Raw genomic sequence first — 16,615 nt, forward strand, 5'->3', positions numbered from 1 at the left:
CATTGGAAAAGACCCTGATGCTGGGAGGCATTGGGGGCAGGAAGAGAAGGGGATGACAGAGGATGAGATGACTGGATGGCATCACCGACTCGATGGACATGAGTTTGAGTAAACTCCGGGAGTTGGTGATGGACAGGGAGGCCTGGCATGCTGCGATTCATGGGGTCGCAAAGAGTCGGACACGACTGAACTGAACTGAATGATACGTGGGTTAACTTGGGGATAGGAGTGGTTGATTGGGAATCTCTTTGAGAATCTAAGAAAAGCTATGGGCCTTCTCATAAAAATACATGTATGCACGTTTAACCAAAACTTTGCATGCAATTTTAAGGAGTTTATAGATTTCTTGAAACTTGTCTGTGGATTCCTCATTCCTCTGAATCTCTGATCCAGAAGATAAGATTTTGGTATACCTTTTAAGTACAGCAACATGTGATCCAGTAACCACCCTTAATTAACTGCTAATGTTAAAAAATTTGTCGGCTTTTTAGAATTGTAGCTTAGTCTTGCACTTTTATATACTTCTCTGTGAAATAGCTAATGATGTAAAGCTGTAGAAAACTTAATTTTCAGAGGTAAATAAATAATGAATCTAAAAATCAAACTCAACCTTACAGATTAATTTGCTTATTTCTAGCATGTATATACTCAACAAGAAGTGCGAGAACTTCTTGGGCGCTTGGACCTAGGAAACAGGACAAAGATGGGACAGAAAGGCTCCTCTGGGTTATTTCGAGCTGTTTCAGCTTTTGGTGTTGTAGGTAAGAACGATGCCTCCCTCTTTCAACCTCTTTTTTTTTTTTCTATATAGACTACTTGAAGATGGTTTTCAAGGCTCCTATTTATATAGGTTTGTAAATGTGACCCACCTTCTGTGACTTTGGTTATTTAAAACTGCATCATCTATCAACCAGGTATCAAACAGCCTTTATATAATATCTGCCATACACTCAGGACTGTGGCCAGTTTCGTGTAGGATATGAACAAATGTAGCGATGGTTTGGACCTCTAAGGAGTCTGGCTTGGCAAGAAATGAAAAAGTGGAAATTGGCTTGGAGTTGTAAACATCAGCTGGAAAAACAGGTACAGGTAAAACCAGCTTTTAAATTAGAGGAGTTTCTCTCAAGGACACGCTGCAGTGGGAAGTGTCCCGAGCCCCTTCTCTGAGTGACAACTGCTTTCTTACTCTGAGAAACTTTGTTCTCTAAAATCACAGACAGTCGGAAACTTTGCTCTTTAAAGTCGTGTCAGTGAGAGAAAACATGCCCCTGTCGCCTGGATGATCTAAGTCATTTTGACGCAGAGAGGCAGCCTCGGTTGACGAGGCTCGCGCGGAGCCTCAGATGAGGGCTTTCTGGACGCGGCCGACTGCGGCTCTGTTCACTTTATTGCTTTCAAGGAAATGAGACCCCGAGTCCCTTCACAGTCGAGACCTGATGTTTATTTCTTTACATTCAGTCTTGCTCTGGTTTGAGCCTCTTCATTTAAATTTTACCTAATCTCTTTCCCCAATCCTATAATAACGCCTTTACTTATTCATGAACAAGCATAAGGTGGCCTTGGCCTTTAAAGGAGTCCAGCTTGTGGGGCGTTTGGGAGATGCCCCGCAGTTCTTCTGGTGCGTTGTCCCTTGTGACAGTGGGTCAGAAAACCTATCTTTGCTCCTGGATTTGTCCCGGGGAGTCTTAGGATGATTGGATTGGACAGGGGTGGGGTGGGAGGACAAAACCCAGTGCCCAGGAAACAACTCCAGGACTGGAATTTGGATCCCAGTTGTGTAGTCAGTAGTAAATGCTGGAGATTACATAAGAGGTAGACTGCTTGGACCTGGAGTGGCCAGGAAAGATTTCCTGGAGAAGATAAGACTCAGGCTGGACCCTGGAGGAGAAGCAAGCTTTGGATGGATGTGGGGAAGGGAGGAGAGAGCTTCAGGAGGTGTGACGACAGAAGCACCGGTATGAAGATGCCCACAGGTCCTGGAATGCTGGCAAGCAGTTGGTGAGGCCAGATCTCTAGGGCCTTGGAAGCCAGGCAGAGGGCAGTTGTGTCTCAGCTTCCCTGTTGGCATGGCCATATTTCAAGTCTTTTTTTTTTACCCCCCAACACAAAATTATCTTTCTGCTTCTTAAACCTGCTGAACTGTCTATAATATTTACTGAGTGGTGTCTGTAGATGTTAACAAAATTAATACGACTGACCTGTGCTATATAGTTTCATATTCGTATGTTCATTTTTCTGATTAGCACTTTCTATTTGGTGAATGTGTACTTGTTGAGACTTTGATTATGCGTATTCTGCTGTGTTTGAAGTTTGTTTTTCTTGATGTGCTCTCATAGCCCTTCATGTGGAATCCCTTTAGGTCCATTTTGTGTCTAAGGCGACTGCCAGGGAAGGTTGAGAGTGGTCAGTATGATTAGCTTCTTCTGCATAGGACTGGCGCCTTCTGCGTACCTTCTGCTTAGTCTTGACAAATCCCTTGAGGTTTCATGTTTAATGGATAAGTGTTTAATGGATAACGTTTAATGGATAACATGTGCATGTTAGTGTATGTCAAGTGAGTTCATGTGTTTCAATTCCATATATTCCATATATGTTAAATTCCACTTTGTTACTTAACTCTTAAAGAAAAAAATCTAGAAATAAAAAAACTCTCTTAAATACATTAGGCTTAATTAGATACTTAATAGGTTAAACTCATTTCCTTAAATGCTGTATTTTATTTGTAGTATTTAAATGCTAAATACTTTATTAAAACTTTTGAAAAATGTAAATTTTCAAAATGTAAATTTCCTATGGTATATGTAATATTGAATGCCTAATTAGCCAGAGTTAAATATTCAAACTTGAACCTTCCTTGGCAATTAAGTATAATGAGTTGAAGATCAGTTGTGTGTGTGTGTGCTAAGTTACGTCAGTTGTGTCTGACTCTTTGTGACCCTGTGTGCTGTAGCCTGTCAGGCTCCTCTGTCCATGGGATTCTCCAGGCAAGAATACTGGAGTGGGTTGCCATGCCCTCCTACAGGGGATCTTCCTCACCCAGGGATGGAAGCCGCATCTCTTACATCTCCTGCATTGGCAGGCGGGTTCTTTACCACTAGTGCCACCTTGGAAGCCCATTGAACTGTATTTTAAAATAGCTGCCCTTGGGTGTTTTGGAATTGTATTGGGCAGTTTGCTTTTTACATTAAGTAGCCTCTAGATGCTGTCCTGGGCTTCGCAGGTGGCACTAGTGGTAAAGAACCCGCCTGCCAATGTAGGGGACGTAAGAGACGCGGGTTCGATCGCTGGGTCAGGAAGATCCCCTGGAGGAGGGCTTGGCAACCCACTCCAGTATTTGTGCCGGAGAATCCCATGTACAGAGGAGCCTAATGGGCTGCAGCCCATGGGTTGCAAAGAGTTGGACACGACTGCAGTGACTTAGCATGCATGCACTTTAATGGTACTTTCATCATTCTTCATTGTTCTGGGCATATTTGCTTTTAGCAATATTCCTTGCCTCATTTTAAATCTATTGATAACTAAGCTTGTAAAACCGTAGCTTAATTTTAATCCACAGATAACCAAGTTTATAGACGAATAAATGCTCATTTTATACACAGCTATTAATAAACTTTGGATGAGGACTGAAGGTGTCGCCATGTTTCTCTCAGGTGGCATTCTTAGATATTGTGGTACATTTCTGTCACAATTTGAGGCCCCTTTGAGACTCTCCTTGGATGGTGAAGTCACTATAAGGCTGACTTGCCAGTAAAGTGACACAGTAATGTACTAAGTAAGCATTTATTACTTTCATGGAAATGCACTTTATTTATTCTAATTCAACCATGCTTAGAATCTTTGAAGAGTAAATAAGGACTCTTAATAAAAGGCTATGGTTTGTCTAGTATTGGCTAGACAGATGAGGGCTACTGAAATAGCAAAACACAAAATAAGGGCAACTGAAATAGCAAAACACAACATACTTACCTTGGAAAAATATATAGTCTGATTGTCAGAGTAATACATGTGTGAAAGGACTTGAATGGTTGTCTTCTGCGGCTGAAGTATTTTCTCTCAATTTTTTCAGCATGCCCAATTTCTGAATAGTAATTTTGCTGAACTGTTTTGAACGGTTACCATGGTTAATTTAATTCACAATCTATAAGAATCTAGAGCTATGCTTGTCAACCGTCTATAGTAAAGGACCAGTCTTTTTTCCAGAAATGTGTCAAGACCAACACAAGAGCCTACTGGGCATAACTTGTCATCAGCTTGGACCACATGTGACTCATCACATAAGTTCATAATATCCAAACGAGTCTTGTCTGTTCAAGGCAGGTTCGTTGATCACGAACTCTGATGTTCCTAAACCCTTCCTTTCAGCTTGTTTGCGTTTCTCTTCACGGACTGGTACTGAAAGCTCACGGACCATCTCTGGTCCCTGGACATGGATTGAGCCTGTGCTGTAGCTGTGGTGCCCATTTATGATTTGTTCCACTGTGGTTTGACAGCCAGGAGGTTTGGGAGACCACCAGATAGGTCATGAGCCTCGCTCACCCATTTTGTTGTTGTTGTTTTTATGCTCCTGCCTATTTCTGTGACATTCTACAGAAGGCAAATCTGCAGGGTCAGAAAATCCATCAGTGGTTGCCAGGTGCTGGGGGTGGGAAGAGTGGCTGGACACCAAAGGGGCCTGAGGGGATGTTTTTGGGGTGATGGAAATATTATGTTGATCTCAGCAGCGGTTACAAGACTGTGTGACAGTGAGAAGTGTCAGTCACTCTCACCCAGGTTTTAACGTGGTCCTGGGACATTTGGGTGGAGGCCTGTAGTCCTCACTACTCTCGGTGCTCTGACCAGCCAGCTCCTTTTGATACATGTCCTTCTTCTGCCTGTGTCCCCAGTGAGAGGACACTCTTGTAAGCTGCTAGTAGGTTGAAGGGGAGTGGTAGAGTAAGTGTCTTCATAGTAGACTAAAGGATGGACTTGGTTGTTCTTTAAAGCAGCACCCTTAGACAGATTGCAGATCCAAGAGAAAGGGAAAACAGCAATGGCATGTGGGCCTCAGCTCGTGAGGGGATGACAGGCTTGGTGTTAGGGTGTCACTTTGGCCCCTTGTGGTTTTTAATACCTCTCTGTCAGCGTGCAGAGAGGCTCCGAAGATAGTGACCAGCTGACAGGGTGACCCAGCAGGATGCTGCCTCTTCCGTGTTGGTGAGCTTGTGGGATGCTCTCCAGCCACCGGAACTCCACACCACCCCATCCTCTCACTGTCCCTGTTAATTGACTTTGCTTGGGGTCCGTCACAAACGACACAGCCTTCTCTGCTTGGAGAAAAAGAAGTCACTTTTGCATGGTGACTGTCGTCTAGGCTCCTGGGAAGGACTTGGGGAAGTTGGTCTGGGATCAGAAGTGCACAGAATGAAGATGAAAAAACTTGTCCTGGTCTTTCTTGTGTTAAAATGATGATGAGGCTGACTTTTGACAGAGGTCTGTGCCAGACTGAAGCCTTTTAACTGTCGGCTGTATTTGATGGGAACCTCTTAAAAAAACGAGTGACATTTCCAATTGGTAGTAAAAAGAAAATTATCTCATAATATGCAAAAAGCACTTATGCTGGTAGAGAGTGTTCTTTTATACAGTATATTTGCTTTATTAAAAATATAAAGGGATATGTAGGATGAAATAGTCTAGAACTGAGAACATAAAATTCAGTTGGAATGCAGGTTGGGGGAAATTATTACAAAGAGGTTTTTTCCTTATATAAAAACTACATAACAAGAACAAAAGGAAAACTGATTTGTCTTGGAAATATTTATTACTTAAACTCAATTAGATTCCCATTTTGGGTGTTTATGCTGCTTCCAAGACCCTTGCTTTTGTAGGTTTTGGCCTTCTTAAAGGATAACTGCTTCCTAACTTGCTTTTAATGAGATTGACATTAAGCTTTTTTTCTTATTTTATGTCCTTTAGCTTTAGTCAGGGAATTTTGGGCTAGTCTCCAAGTGGAAGTAGCCCAGATGCATCACTCAGTCACGTCTGACTCTTTGTGACCCAATGGACTGTAGCCCACCAGGCTCCTATGTCCATGGAATTTTCCATATACTGGGGAGTGGGTTGCCATTTCCCTCTAGTGGGGAGGAGCACAGATGAACATTTTTTAAAAATGTGCTTTGTGGCTGTCCAGAATGTAAGTATTTTTTCATTGTTTTAATAGCAGTAATGTGGTTCATCAAAATCCTTATGGTATCTTTATCTTAAATATTTTGGCTCATTTACATTAGTACGTTCAATTGCTAATCTCAACTAAGAATAACACGGCACAGACTATGGGTATTTGCCAATTCTAGAGCAAAAATTTATAGCCCCAAGATCCTAGCTCAGACTTTATAGAGTGCAACACTTGGAGAGAGAGAAAGAGGGCAAGTGCAAGCGGGACGCCCACATGTGCACACAAGAAAGTTAGTTTTGAAAAAACGTTAGGCTGTATATGGAAGATCCTTGGTTGAGCTTTTCTTTCAGTGCTTTGAAAAAGTTATCCCACAGCCTTCTGGCCTCCATTGTTTCTGGTAGGAAGTCAGCTGTGTGTGACCGTACCTGACTCCCACAGTGAGTGAGCTGGGGTGCTGGGATCCAGTATCTGTGCTGGGGTAGAGCCTCGCTCTGTGAGTAGGAAACGGGTGGAAGAAAGGAGCCCCCAGTTTCAGATGTGCTTGCCTGGAATAAAGAATTTGCAGCACAGAGCTGAGGGGACAAGAAACGCTGGTGGCCTGTACCTCCTGAGCAGAAACCGGGGCCCTAGACTGAGAGCTGGGGAGGGAAGAGGGGGTGCTGTCTTTTTGGGGACACCTGCTGGGAGTAGACACTCATCACACTGAATTGGGAGAAGGGTGTAGGAGGGAAGCAAGCTATGGTTCGGATGCCACAGACTGGCTGGTCTTTCCAAGATCTAGTAGATTTTTTTGAATAAATGTTTCTCCATTTGCTGTATGCCATTAGGAGAATTTCCAGAAACTGTCAGTGTTTTGGTTTTATAATTTTCACCAGTCACTGGGGAGAGAGTCTGCTGAGCTCCTCACATAGCTGGTTCAGACGTGTGCCCCTCTCCCTTCCCCCAACCACCAAGAGAATTAGTTTTAACTCCCAAAGCAAAAGTTCTGGGAGCCAGAACATTTTTAACCAAGACTGTATGGTAACTAGTGTGTAGTTGGGAATTTAGTGTTACTGAATCTTAACACATACTGTCTTCCTATAATCAAATTGTTCACAGTAGTATTTTTAAGTGAGATAAACATTTCTAGAGAATAACTCTAAACCAGCTGAAAATTTGTATGGCTATATATCAGAGAAATAATAAAGCAGGAAATAAGTCAAAGTCTTTTTGCCTTTTAAATATGTATCTGAAAGCATTACTAAGTTTAGGAGATGTATTTATCTTTCTTTTTTGTTGTTGTTGTTGTGTAGGTTTTGTCAGGTTTTTAGAAGGCTATTATATTGTGTTAATAACCAAAAGGAGGAAGATGGCAGATATTGGAGGTCATGCAATATATAAGATTGAAGATACAAATATGATCTATATACCCAATGATTCTGTACGGATTAGTCATCCTGATGAAACTAGGTATGTACTGGTGGTAACTGCTGTTTTTGTGTCTGTAGACCAATTGAAAAGCAAAACATAGTCAATAGATTATAAATGTTAAAATGTAAATACTGGCTCAGAATGCTACAGCTTTTGTTCAAGCGCTATTGAAGATCCTGCATTATGATAATTGATTTGGGCAAGAATCAATAATGGCTGCTAAAACTATTAGGTGAGAGGTTATTGTTGACATACTGTACTTCATGAATACCTCGTGAATATTTTTATTATTAACAAAGAGAAAAAAATGACAAACATATTTAACCAAATGATCAAACTTGGCATCACCAATAATGAGACAAAACTGACATTATTTGCCTCTTAATATGAAGCCGTGGGAAGGACACCAATAGCCTGTGTAGTTTTCTTACTAAAACTATTTAAATTGGATCTAAGCATGAGTAAAATAATCAGACAGATCCATGTGTGGGACTTTGTGTAAGACAACTGGCCCGGACCCTTCAGGAATGTCAGTGTCGTGAAATACACGAACAGCCAGAGAGTGAGATTTTAGAATAAACATGACAAAGTGCAGCACTTGAATCTGTTGGATCCTGTATTAAAATATGTACGCAATGTGTATACACACACAGGCACAGAGTTGTAAAGGACTTTACCGGAATGGTTTTATGTGAACTATATGCTAGGGGGTAAGGGGTCAGTGTTAAATTTTGAGTGTATTAGTGACATTCTGGTTATTTAGGATATTGTCCTTGTTCACAATAGATACATAATATTAAGATACGTAATATTTAGGACTGTCATCATGTTTGCTGCTTACTGTAAATGGTTTAGAAAAATAAAATGTACTTGTGTATTTAAAGAGAGAGAATGTATATATGTATAAGGAGAAATATTTAACAGTGAATTCAGGTGAAGGACATACTGCTATTCATTATACTATTTCCCCCGCCCCCCAATTTTTCTATGTGTTTGAAAGCTTCAAAACGTTTTTTGGGGAAATTATTGGAACCTTGGGCATATGGAGAAAGACTGTTAATAAATAATAAATTGATAGAGAAAATGCTAGAATTGGTTTGATGTTATAAAGACTCAAAATGGAACAAAGTTAGGCATGTTTATGAGTTTTTAGGGAAGATAGCAGCTTAGTGTAATTAAAATTACACTTTGTACCTTTATAGTGTTGTTCTAGAACATGAACCAGAATTTAAAGGTGATGTGGTTTTCTTGCTTAAAACCTTCTTAAAAAAAAAGAAAACAAAACCTTCTTAGATAGTGGTTTTCTGGAACTTTGTGACACTATCTTTGATGTTTGAAAGTGGGGTAAAAAAACAATTTTGTTTCAGACGAGTTAAGTAGAGTTTACCAGATAAAGTTGAATTTTGTCTTATACTAACTGAAAAAAATTATATCTTATGTAGTTTACTGTCATTTTTTCCCAGTTTTATTGAGATAAAATTGACATATACCACTGTGTACGTTTAAGGTGTTCAGCATAATGATTTGACTTATGTATATTGTGAAATGATAACCATAATAGGTGTAGTTAGCATCCATCATCTCATAAAGACACAATAAAAAGAAGAACATTTTTTTTCCTGTGATGAGAACTTTCAGGATCTATTCTCTTAGCTTTCATATATATCATAGCAGCGGTAACTGTAGTCATCATATTGTTAACTATAGTAATCATTTTTTTTTTAAGGTATCTACGAATATTCCAAAATGTGGACCTATCCAGCAATTTTTACTTTAGGTAAGTTTGAGCTTAGTTTTGCTCCCGTCAGTCTCTTAAATGTTTATATTATTTCCTACAGGGTAAAAACAGAATCAGAGGACACGGTAGTACTTTGATTATTCTTTTTTTAAAAAATAGCCAAATCTTTTCATCTGAAATAATATAAATACAAGTATTCCTCCTCTTAAAAATCTAGTTTTTGAAATTTTGAATGGATAAATGGTAATTATTCTTACTATGAAAAATCATCTTTTCATTATGATTTTAAAGAAATACTTTTATTTTGTAATTTTTTTTGAGTTTGAAGATATTTACTTCTGAAGTTTTCAATATTATCATCATCTCTGAAACAGGAAATTTTAAAATTCCTGCATCCTTTATTCAAATGAGAGTGGCAATAATAATTTAAAATTATACACTGATCTTTTTTTTTTACAGAAGAGCAAATTAAAGATTGAAGAAATTAAATTACTCCTGTAGGACTGGCAAGAAGCACTCTATTAAAAATAATTATTGCCAGTTCTCAAATATACATTTTCATCTAGCACACCAAATAGAAAATGTCACAGGATACTAAATCTAGAGATTAACACATAAACACACAGTTGTTGAATTAATTAAGGGCCAAACTATAAAACACTAACAAAACACATATTGCAAATCATGTCCATTTCTGCACATTTTTTAAAGTTTTTATTGGAGTATAGTTGATCTACAGTGTCGTGTTAATTTCTGCTGTACGGCGGCGTGAGTCAGCTCTATGGGGGGAGGGGACACATGTATCTACTCCGTTTTTTTTTAAGATTCTTTTCCCATATAGGCCATTACAGAGAATTGGTCACAGATACAGAAAGCAAACTTATGTCGCTAAGGTTAAGTCAGGAGAGTCATAAATTGGGAGATTGGAATGGACGTGCAGACACTATTATATGTAAAATAGACAACTAATCGGCCTCACTGTATAGCGCAGGGATCTCTACTCAATACACTGTAATGGCTTATTTCATAATTTTGAATTACAAATATTGAATCTGCATTGTCTATATACAGGGAGGTGGGAGGGGGATTCAGGGTTGGGGGGGACACATGTATACCTGTGGTTGATTGATGTTGATGTATGGCAAGAACCATCGCCATATTGTAAAGTAATTATCCTCCGATTAAAATAAATAAATTTTTTAAAAGTTTATATACAGAGTTGTAACCGTTTCACAGTTTTCAGTTAACAGTCTAGTAAAAATTAGGTAAAAATAAACTCAAAATAGGGAGAACTGTTGCAGTATCAACATATTGTTGTTGGCATTGTAAATTAATAATTTTCCTGGAGAGGGATGTAGCATCAAGTATGTATGAAAATATATCTGAAGAAAATAAATCGGGAGGGAAAATATTAGTCCCTGTTTGTAAAGGCACTAGCTTTACAGATAGCTTCTCTATCATGGCCCAAACAAGCAAACCAACCAATGTAGGGACAACCCAAATATGGTGAATTGAAAAATAAGCAAGTAAATTATAGCAGAGCATCCTGAGAGAGTGTTATACCATCACTGAAGCGACCAATATGTAGGCCAGGTAGATAGCAAGTTCTTGTGCTGCATGGAAAATTCTGTCCCTTACAATGCCCAAAGTAAAATGTAGAACACAAAATACCATATATCAATGAACTTGAGTCATAGGACTAAGCAGAGGACCCAGAGTGCTGTAGCTGTTGGCATTATGTACTGTTAGGGTGCTTTGCATTATTTTAAATTTATATTTAAACTGTTAATATAGTTAACCATTTATTTATTTATGAAAGAAAAACATGTCTACTATGTAGAGTGGAGTATGTCTTCATTGATGTGAAACTGAAGAAAGTTAATTACTTTAGCAATAGTATAGTGAAGGGCTTCTAAAGAAATAATTTTCACTTCCACGAATGTTTATAGAAAGTATATTTCCATTGTATTTGCCTCCATCATTTGCTTTTCAACCATTATTGCTTAATTGTTTATAGTCTGTCTGAGGTATTACTGAAGCTCAGTGGAGCTGACTGTTAGAAGTGATTTCTCCTTCATGTTTCTCAAGTTCATCTGCATTCTCATACTGAGTTCTTATCAACTTATTCCATAAGTAAAGAATGTGAGGTTAAAGACTTTAAAAAAGGTTGTATTACATTCTTAAGATTCAGCTAGGATAAATCAGTTGTTTTAAATAGGAAAAGTTGACTGTTAAAAATAAAAGCCCAGTTTCTCACCCCGCCCCCAGCTTTATTGAGATATTACTGACATCTGTAAGTTTAAGTTGTACAAGGTGATGATTAGATACATGGATGTATTGCAGAATGATTACCACAGTGGTAGTTAACACCTTCATCCCATGACATAGTTGTGATTTTGTGTGTATGTACTGATAACACGTGATTTACTCCCTTAACACATTTCAAGCATATAATTCAGTATTGTTAATTACAGTTACCATGCTGTACCTTAGATAACCAGATCTTATTTATCTTCTGTCTAAGAGTTTGTACTCTTTGACCTATAGTTCTCCATTTCCCCCAGCCACTGGCAAGTACCATTTTTTTTATATACCCTACATTTTATTTATCGGTTCCTTTGCTGATTTATTAATCTGTTCATTTGTGGCTGTTGCCACATCTGGGTATTTTGATTAATTCTGCTGTGAGCATGGGGGTGCAGATAGCTCTTTGAGATGGTGATCTTTTTTCTTTTGGATATATAACCAGAAATGGGATTTCTGGATCAAATGGTAGTTCTGTTTTTAATTTTTTAGGAACTGCTCTTTTATTTTCCATAATGGCCAATTTATGTTCCCACCAGCAGTGCAAAGAGTTCTCTTTGCTCTACATCCTTGCCAACCCTGCTGTTTCTTGTTTTAATAATAGCCATTCTAATAGGTATGAATGGTATCTCATTGTTGTCTTGATTTGCATTTCCCAATGTGATGGTGAGCATCTTTTCATGCATTTATTGGCCATTTGTATGTCTTCTTTGGGGAAATGTCTATTCAAGTCGTCTGCCCATTTTAAAATTGGATTGTTTGTCGTTGAGTTGTATGAGTTCTTTATGTATTTTGGCTGTCAACCCATTAACAGATGGTTTGCAAGTATCTTCTCCCATTCAAAAAGTTGCCTTTTTATTTTGCTCACTCACTCTTTTTCTGTGCAAAGCTTTTTATTTTGATGTTTCATTTGTTTGTTTTTGCTTTTGTTGCTTGCACTTTTGGTGTCATGTCCAAAAATAGTATTTGTGAAGACCAGTGTCAAGGAGATTTTCCCTGTGTTTTATTAGTTTATAGTTTCAGGTCTTACATTTAAGTCTTTAATCCATTTTGAGTGAATTTTTGTGAGTGGTGTAAGACTGGGGTCCAGGTTCATTCTTCTGCAGGTGGTTGTCCAGTTTTCCTAACACATTTATTGAAGAGACTATCCTTTCTCCATTTGTCTTTTGGAAAAATGGTTGTCAGTCGCTCAGTAGTGTCCAACTTTTTGAGACCCTGTGGACTGTAGCCTGCCAGGCTACACTGTTCATGGAATTCTCCAGGCAAGAATACTGGAACAGGTGGCCATTCCCTTCTCCAGGGGACCTTTCTGACCCAGGGATCAAACCTGGGTCTCCTGCATTGTATTGCAGGTAGAGTCTTTACTGTCTGAGCCACCAGGGGGAAGCCCATCCTTCCTCCATTTGTCTTTTTGGCTCCCTGGTCAAATATTAGTTGACTGTATCTGAGTGGCTTTATTTCAGGGCTCTCAGTTCTGTTCCATTGGTCTGGGTGTCTTTTTTATCTGGGTAACATGCTGTTTTGATGCTGTAACTTTGCAATGAAGTTTGAAATCAGGAAGTTTGACGCCTCCAGCTTTGTTCTGCTTTCTTAAGATTGCTTTGACTATTAGGAGTCTTCTGTGGTTCCATACAAATTTTAGAATTGTTTTTTCTATTCCTGTGGAAAATGTAATTGGAATTTTGATACAGATTGTATTGAATCTGTAGGTGGCTTTGGGTACTATGGTTACTTACACAGTATTTTTCTTTTCACTTATTTTTATTAGTTGGAGGCTAATTGCTTTACAATATTGTAGTGGTTTTTGCCATACGTTGACATGAGTCAACCATGGATTTACATGTGTTCCCCATCCCGAACCCCTCCTCCCACCTCTTTCCCCATCCCATCCCTCTGGGTCATCCCAGTGCACCAGCCCTGAGCACTTGTCTCATGCATCCAACCTGGACTGGTGATCTGTTTCACACTTGATAATATATATGTTTCAATGCTATTCTCTCAGATCATCCCACCCTCGCCTTCTCCCATAGAGTCCAAAAGTCTGTTCTATACATCTGTGTCTCTCTGTCTTGCATATAGGGTTATCATTACCATCTTTCTAAATTCCATATATATGCGTTAGTATACTGTATCGGTGTTTATCTTTCTGGCTTACTTCACTCTGTATGATGGGCTCCAGTTTCATCCATCTCATTAGAACTGATTCAAATGAATTCTTTTTAATGGCTGAGTAATATTCCATGGTGTATATGTACCACAGCTTCCTTATCCATTCATCTGCTGATGGGCATCTAGGTTGCTTCCATGTCCTGGCTATTATAAACAGTGCTGCGATGAACATTGGGGTACACGTGTCTCTTTCAGTTGTGGTTTCCTTGGTGTTTATGCCCAGGAGTGGGATTGCTGGGTCATATGGCAGTTCTATTTCCAGTTTTTTAAGAAATCTCCACACTGTTTTCCATAGCGGCTGTACTAGTTTGCATTCCCACCAACAGTGTAAGAGGGTTCCCTTTTCTCCACACCCTCTCCAGCATTTATTGCTTGTAGACTTTTGGATAGCAGCCATCCTGACTGGCGTGTAATGGTACCTCATTGTGGTTTTGATTTGCATTTCTCTGATAATGAGTGATGTTGAGCATCTTTTCATGTGTTTGTTAGCCATCTGTATGTCTTCTTTGGAGAAATGTCTGTTTAGTTCTTTGGCCCATTTTTTGATTGGGTCATTTATTTTTCTGGAATTGAGCTGCAGGAGTTGCTTGTATATTTTTGAGATTAATCCTTCGTCTGTTGCTTTGTTTGCTATTATTTTTTCCCATTCTGAGGGCTGTCTTTTCACCTTGCTTATAATTTCCTTTGTTGTGCAGATGCTTTTAAGTTTAATTAGGTCCCATTTGTTTATTTTTGCTTTTATTTCCAATATTCTGGGAGGTGGGTCATAGAGGATCTTGCTGTGATTTATGTCGGAGAGTGTTTTGCCTATGTTCTCCTCTAGGAGTTTTATAGTTTCTGGTCTTACATTTAGATCTTTAATCCATTTTGAGTTTATTTTTGTGTATGGTGTTAGAAAGTGTTCTAGTTTCATTCTTTTACAAGTGGTTGACCAGTTATCCCAGCACCACTTGTTAAAGAGGTTGTCTTTTTTCCATAGTATATTCTTGCCTCCTTTGTTGAAGATAAGGTGTCCATCGGTACGTGGATTTATCTCTGGGCTTTCTATTCTGTTCCATTGATCTATATTTTCCTGTCTTTGTGCCAGTACCATACTGTCTTGATGACTGTGGCTTTGTAGTAGAGTCTGAAGTCAGGCAGGTTGATTCCTCCAGCTCCATTCTTTCTCAAGATTGCTTTTGGCTATTCGAGGTTTTTTGTATTTCCATACACATTGTGAGATTATTTGTTCTAGTTCTGTGAAGAATACTGTTGGTAGCTTGATAGGGATTGCATTGAATCTATAGATTGCTTTGGGTGGTATAGTCATTTTCACAATATTGATTCTTGCAATCCATGAACACGGTATATTTCTCCATCTGTTTGTGTCTTCTTTGATTTCTTTCATCAGTGTTTTATAGTTTTCTATGTATAGGTCTTTTGTTTCTTTGGGTAGATATACTTCTAAGTATTCTTTTTGTTGCAATGGTGAATGGTATTATTTCCTTAATTTCTCTGTTTTCTCATTGTTAGTGTATAGGATTGCAAGGGATTTCTCTGTGTGTTAATTTTATATCCTGCAACTTTACTAGATTCATTGATTAGTTCTAGTAATTTTCTGGTAGAGTCTTTAGGGTTTTCTATGTAGAGGATCATGTCATGGTTATTTACACAGTATTAATTCTTCTGTTTCATGAACACTGGGTTTCTCTTGTGGCTCAGCTAGTAAATAATCTGTCTACAATGCCGGAGACCTCGGTTCGATCCCTGGGTTGGGAAGATCCCCTGGAGAAGGGAAAGGCTACCCACTCTAGTATTCTGGCCTGGAGAATTCCATGGACTATATAGTCCATGGGGTCACAAAGAGTTGGACACGACTGAGTGACTCTCACTCACTCCGTGAACACTGGATATCTTTCCATTTATTTGTGTCTTATTCGTTTATTTCATTCATATCTTATAATTTTCAGTATACAGATCTTTTACCTCTTTGGTTAAATTTATTCCTAAGATTTTTTTATGCTCTTGTATATGGGATTGAGAAACCAACTTCTTAATACAGTTTTTATCTCTCTGAGACCAGATGCTAATAAAATTAATGGCTCTATCAAGCAAATGTGGTACATTTAAATTTAACAGATTAAATAAAAATCAACTTCAAATTATATTAATAAAGAAGAAATAATAATGTGTGAGAATCTCTGAAGTTGTAACCATTTTAAAGTATGACTATAGCATAATACTTTCAAATTTGTATAATTTAAGAAATTCTAGATACTGTCTGAAATTCTTTGCTAAAAATATATAGCTTAAGATACTTATAAAAGTTGTTGATTTTGTGCAAATTTTATTTGCACAGACTGTTATACTTTTTTTAATGACATGCTTCTCAAACATGTTTCACTCTAGTGGTTTGTGTTATTTGCTTATTCTTATTTTATTACTAAATAAGTTATGGTGCCACCATTAGTAATTAATATAATTATTTTCATTCATAGGCAAACTAGAGTACAGACCTTGTATAATACTATTAGAGTGGATATTATAGCATTTTTAATAGTCCATTCAGATACATATAAAATGTGACTTTGTTATACAAGACTATGAAGTTAGATTAATTTCAGTGTGAAGCACAAAGTGCATATGCAAATCAATGAATGTAGGTTACTAACATTTTATTGTGCATTTCTAGTTATGCAAATGCCTAAGTCATGTAATGATTTTTAAATTTCCAATTATATTCATGATTTACTATGTTTAAGGTGCTTATTTGAACAACATTGCCTCCGTTGTTGGTGCTAACTAATTTAGTTCATAATTAGGTGCTAACTAATTCAGTTCGTAGGTTTTAATTCCTTCTGGGA

The 16,615-nt window shown here is 38.2% G+C and overlaps 1 protein-coding gene across 1 annotated transcript in view; it reads left to right on the forward strand.

Moving 5' to 3' along the window:
• The window catches only part of FIG4 (FIG4 phosphoinositide 5-phosphatase), a 174,578-nt gene that overhangs the window by 46,386 nt on the left and 111,577 nt on the right, over nucleotides 1–16,615 (forward strand). The window contains exons 3-5 of the mRNA XM_043439281.1: nucleotides 638–761; nucleotides 7,444–7,600; nucleotides 9,288–9,338. Of these exons, the coding sequence (XP_043295216.1) occupies nucleotides 638–761; nucleotides 7,444–7,600; nucleotides 9,288–9,338 (332 nt within the window). The remainder of the gene's footprint in view (nucleotides 1–637; nucleotides 762–7,443; nucleotides 7,601–9,287; nucleotides 9,339–16,615) is intronic.

The sequence above is a fragment of the Cervus canadensis genome, chromosome 20 (genome assembly GCF_019320065.1).
Source record: "Cervus canadensis isolate Bull #8, Minnesota chromosome 20, ASM1932006v1, whole genome shotgun sequence".
Lineage (NCBI taxonomy): Eukaryota > Metazoa > Chordata > Mammalia > Artiodactyla > Cervidae > Cervus > Cervus canadensis.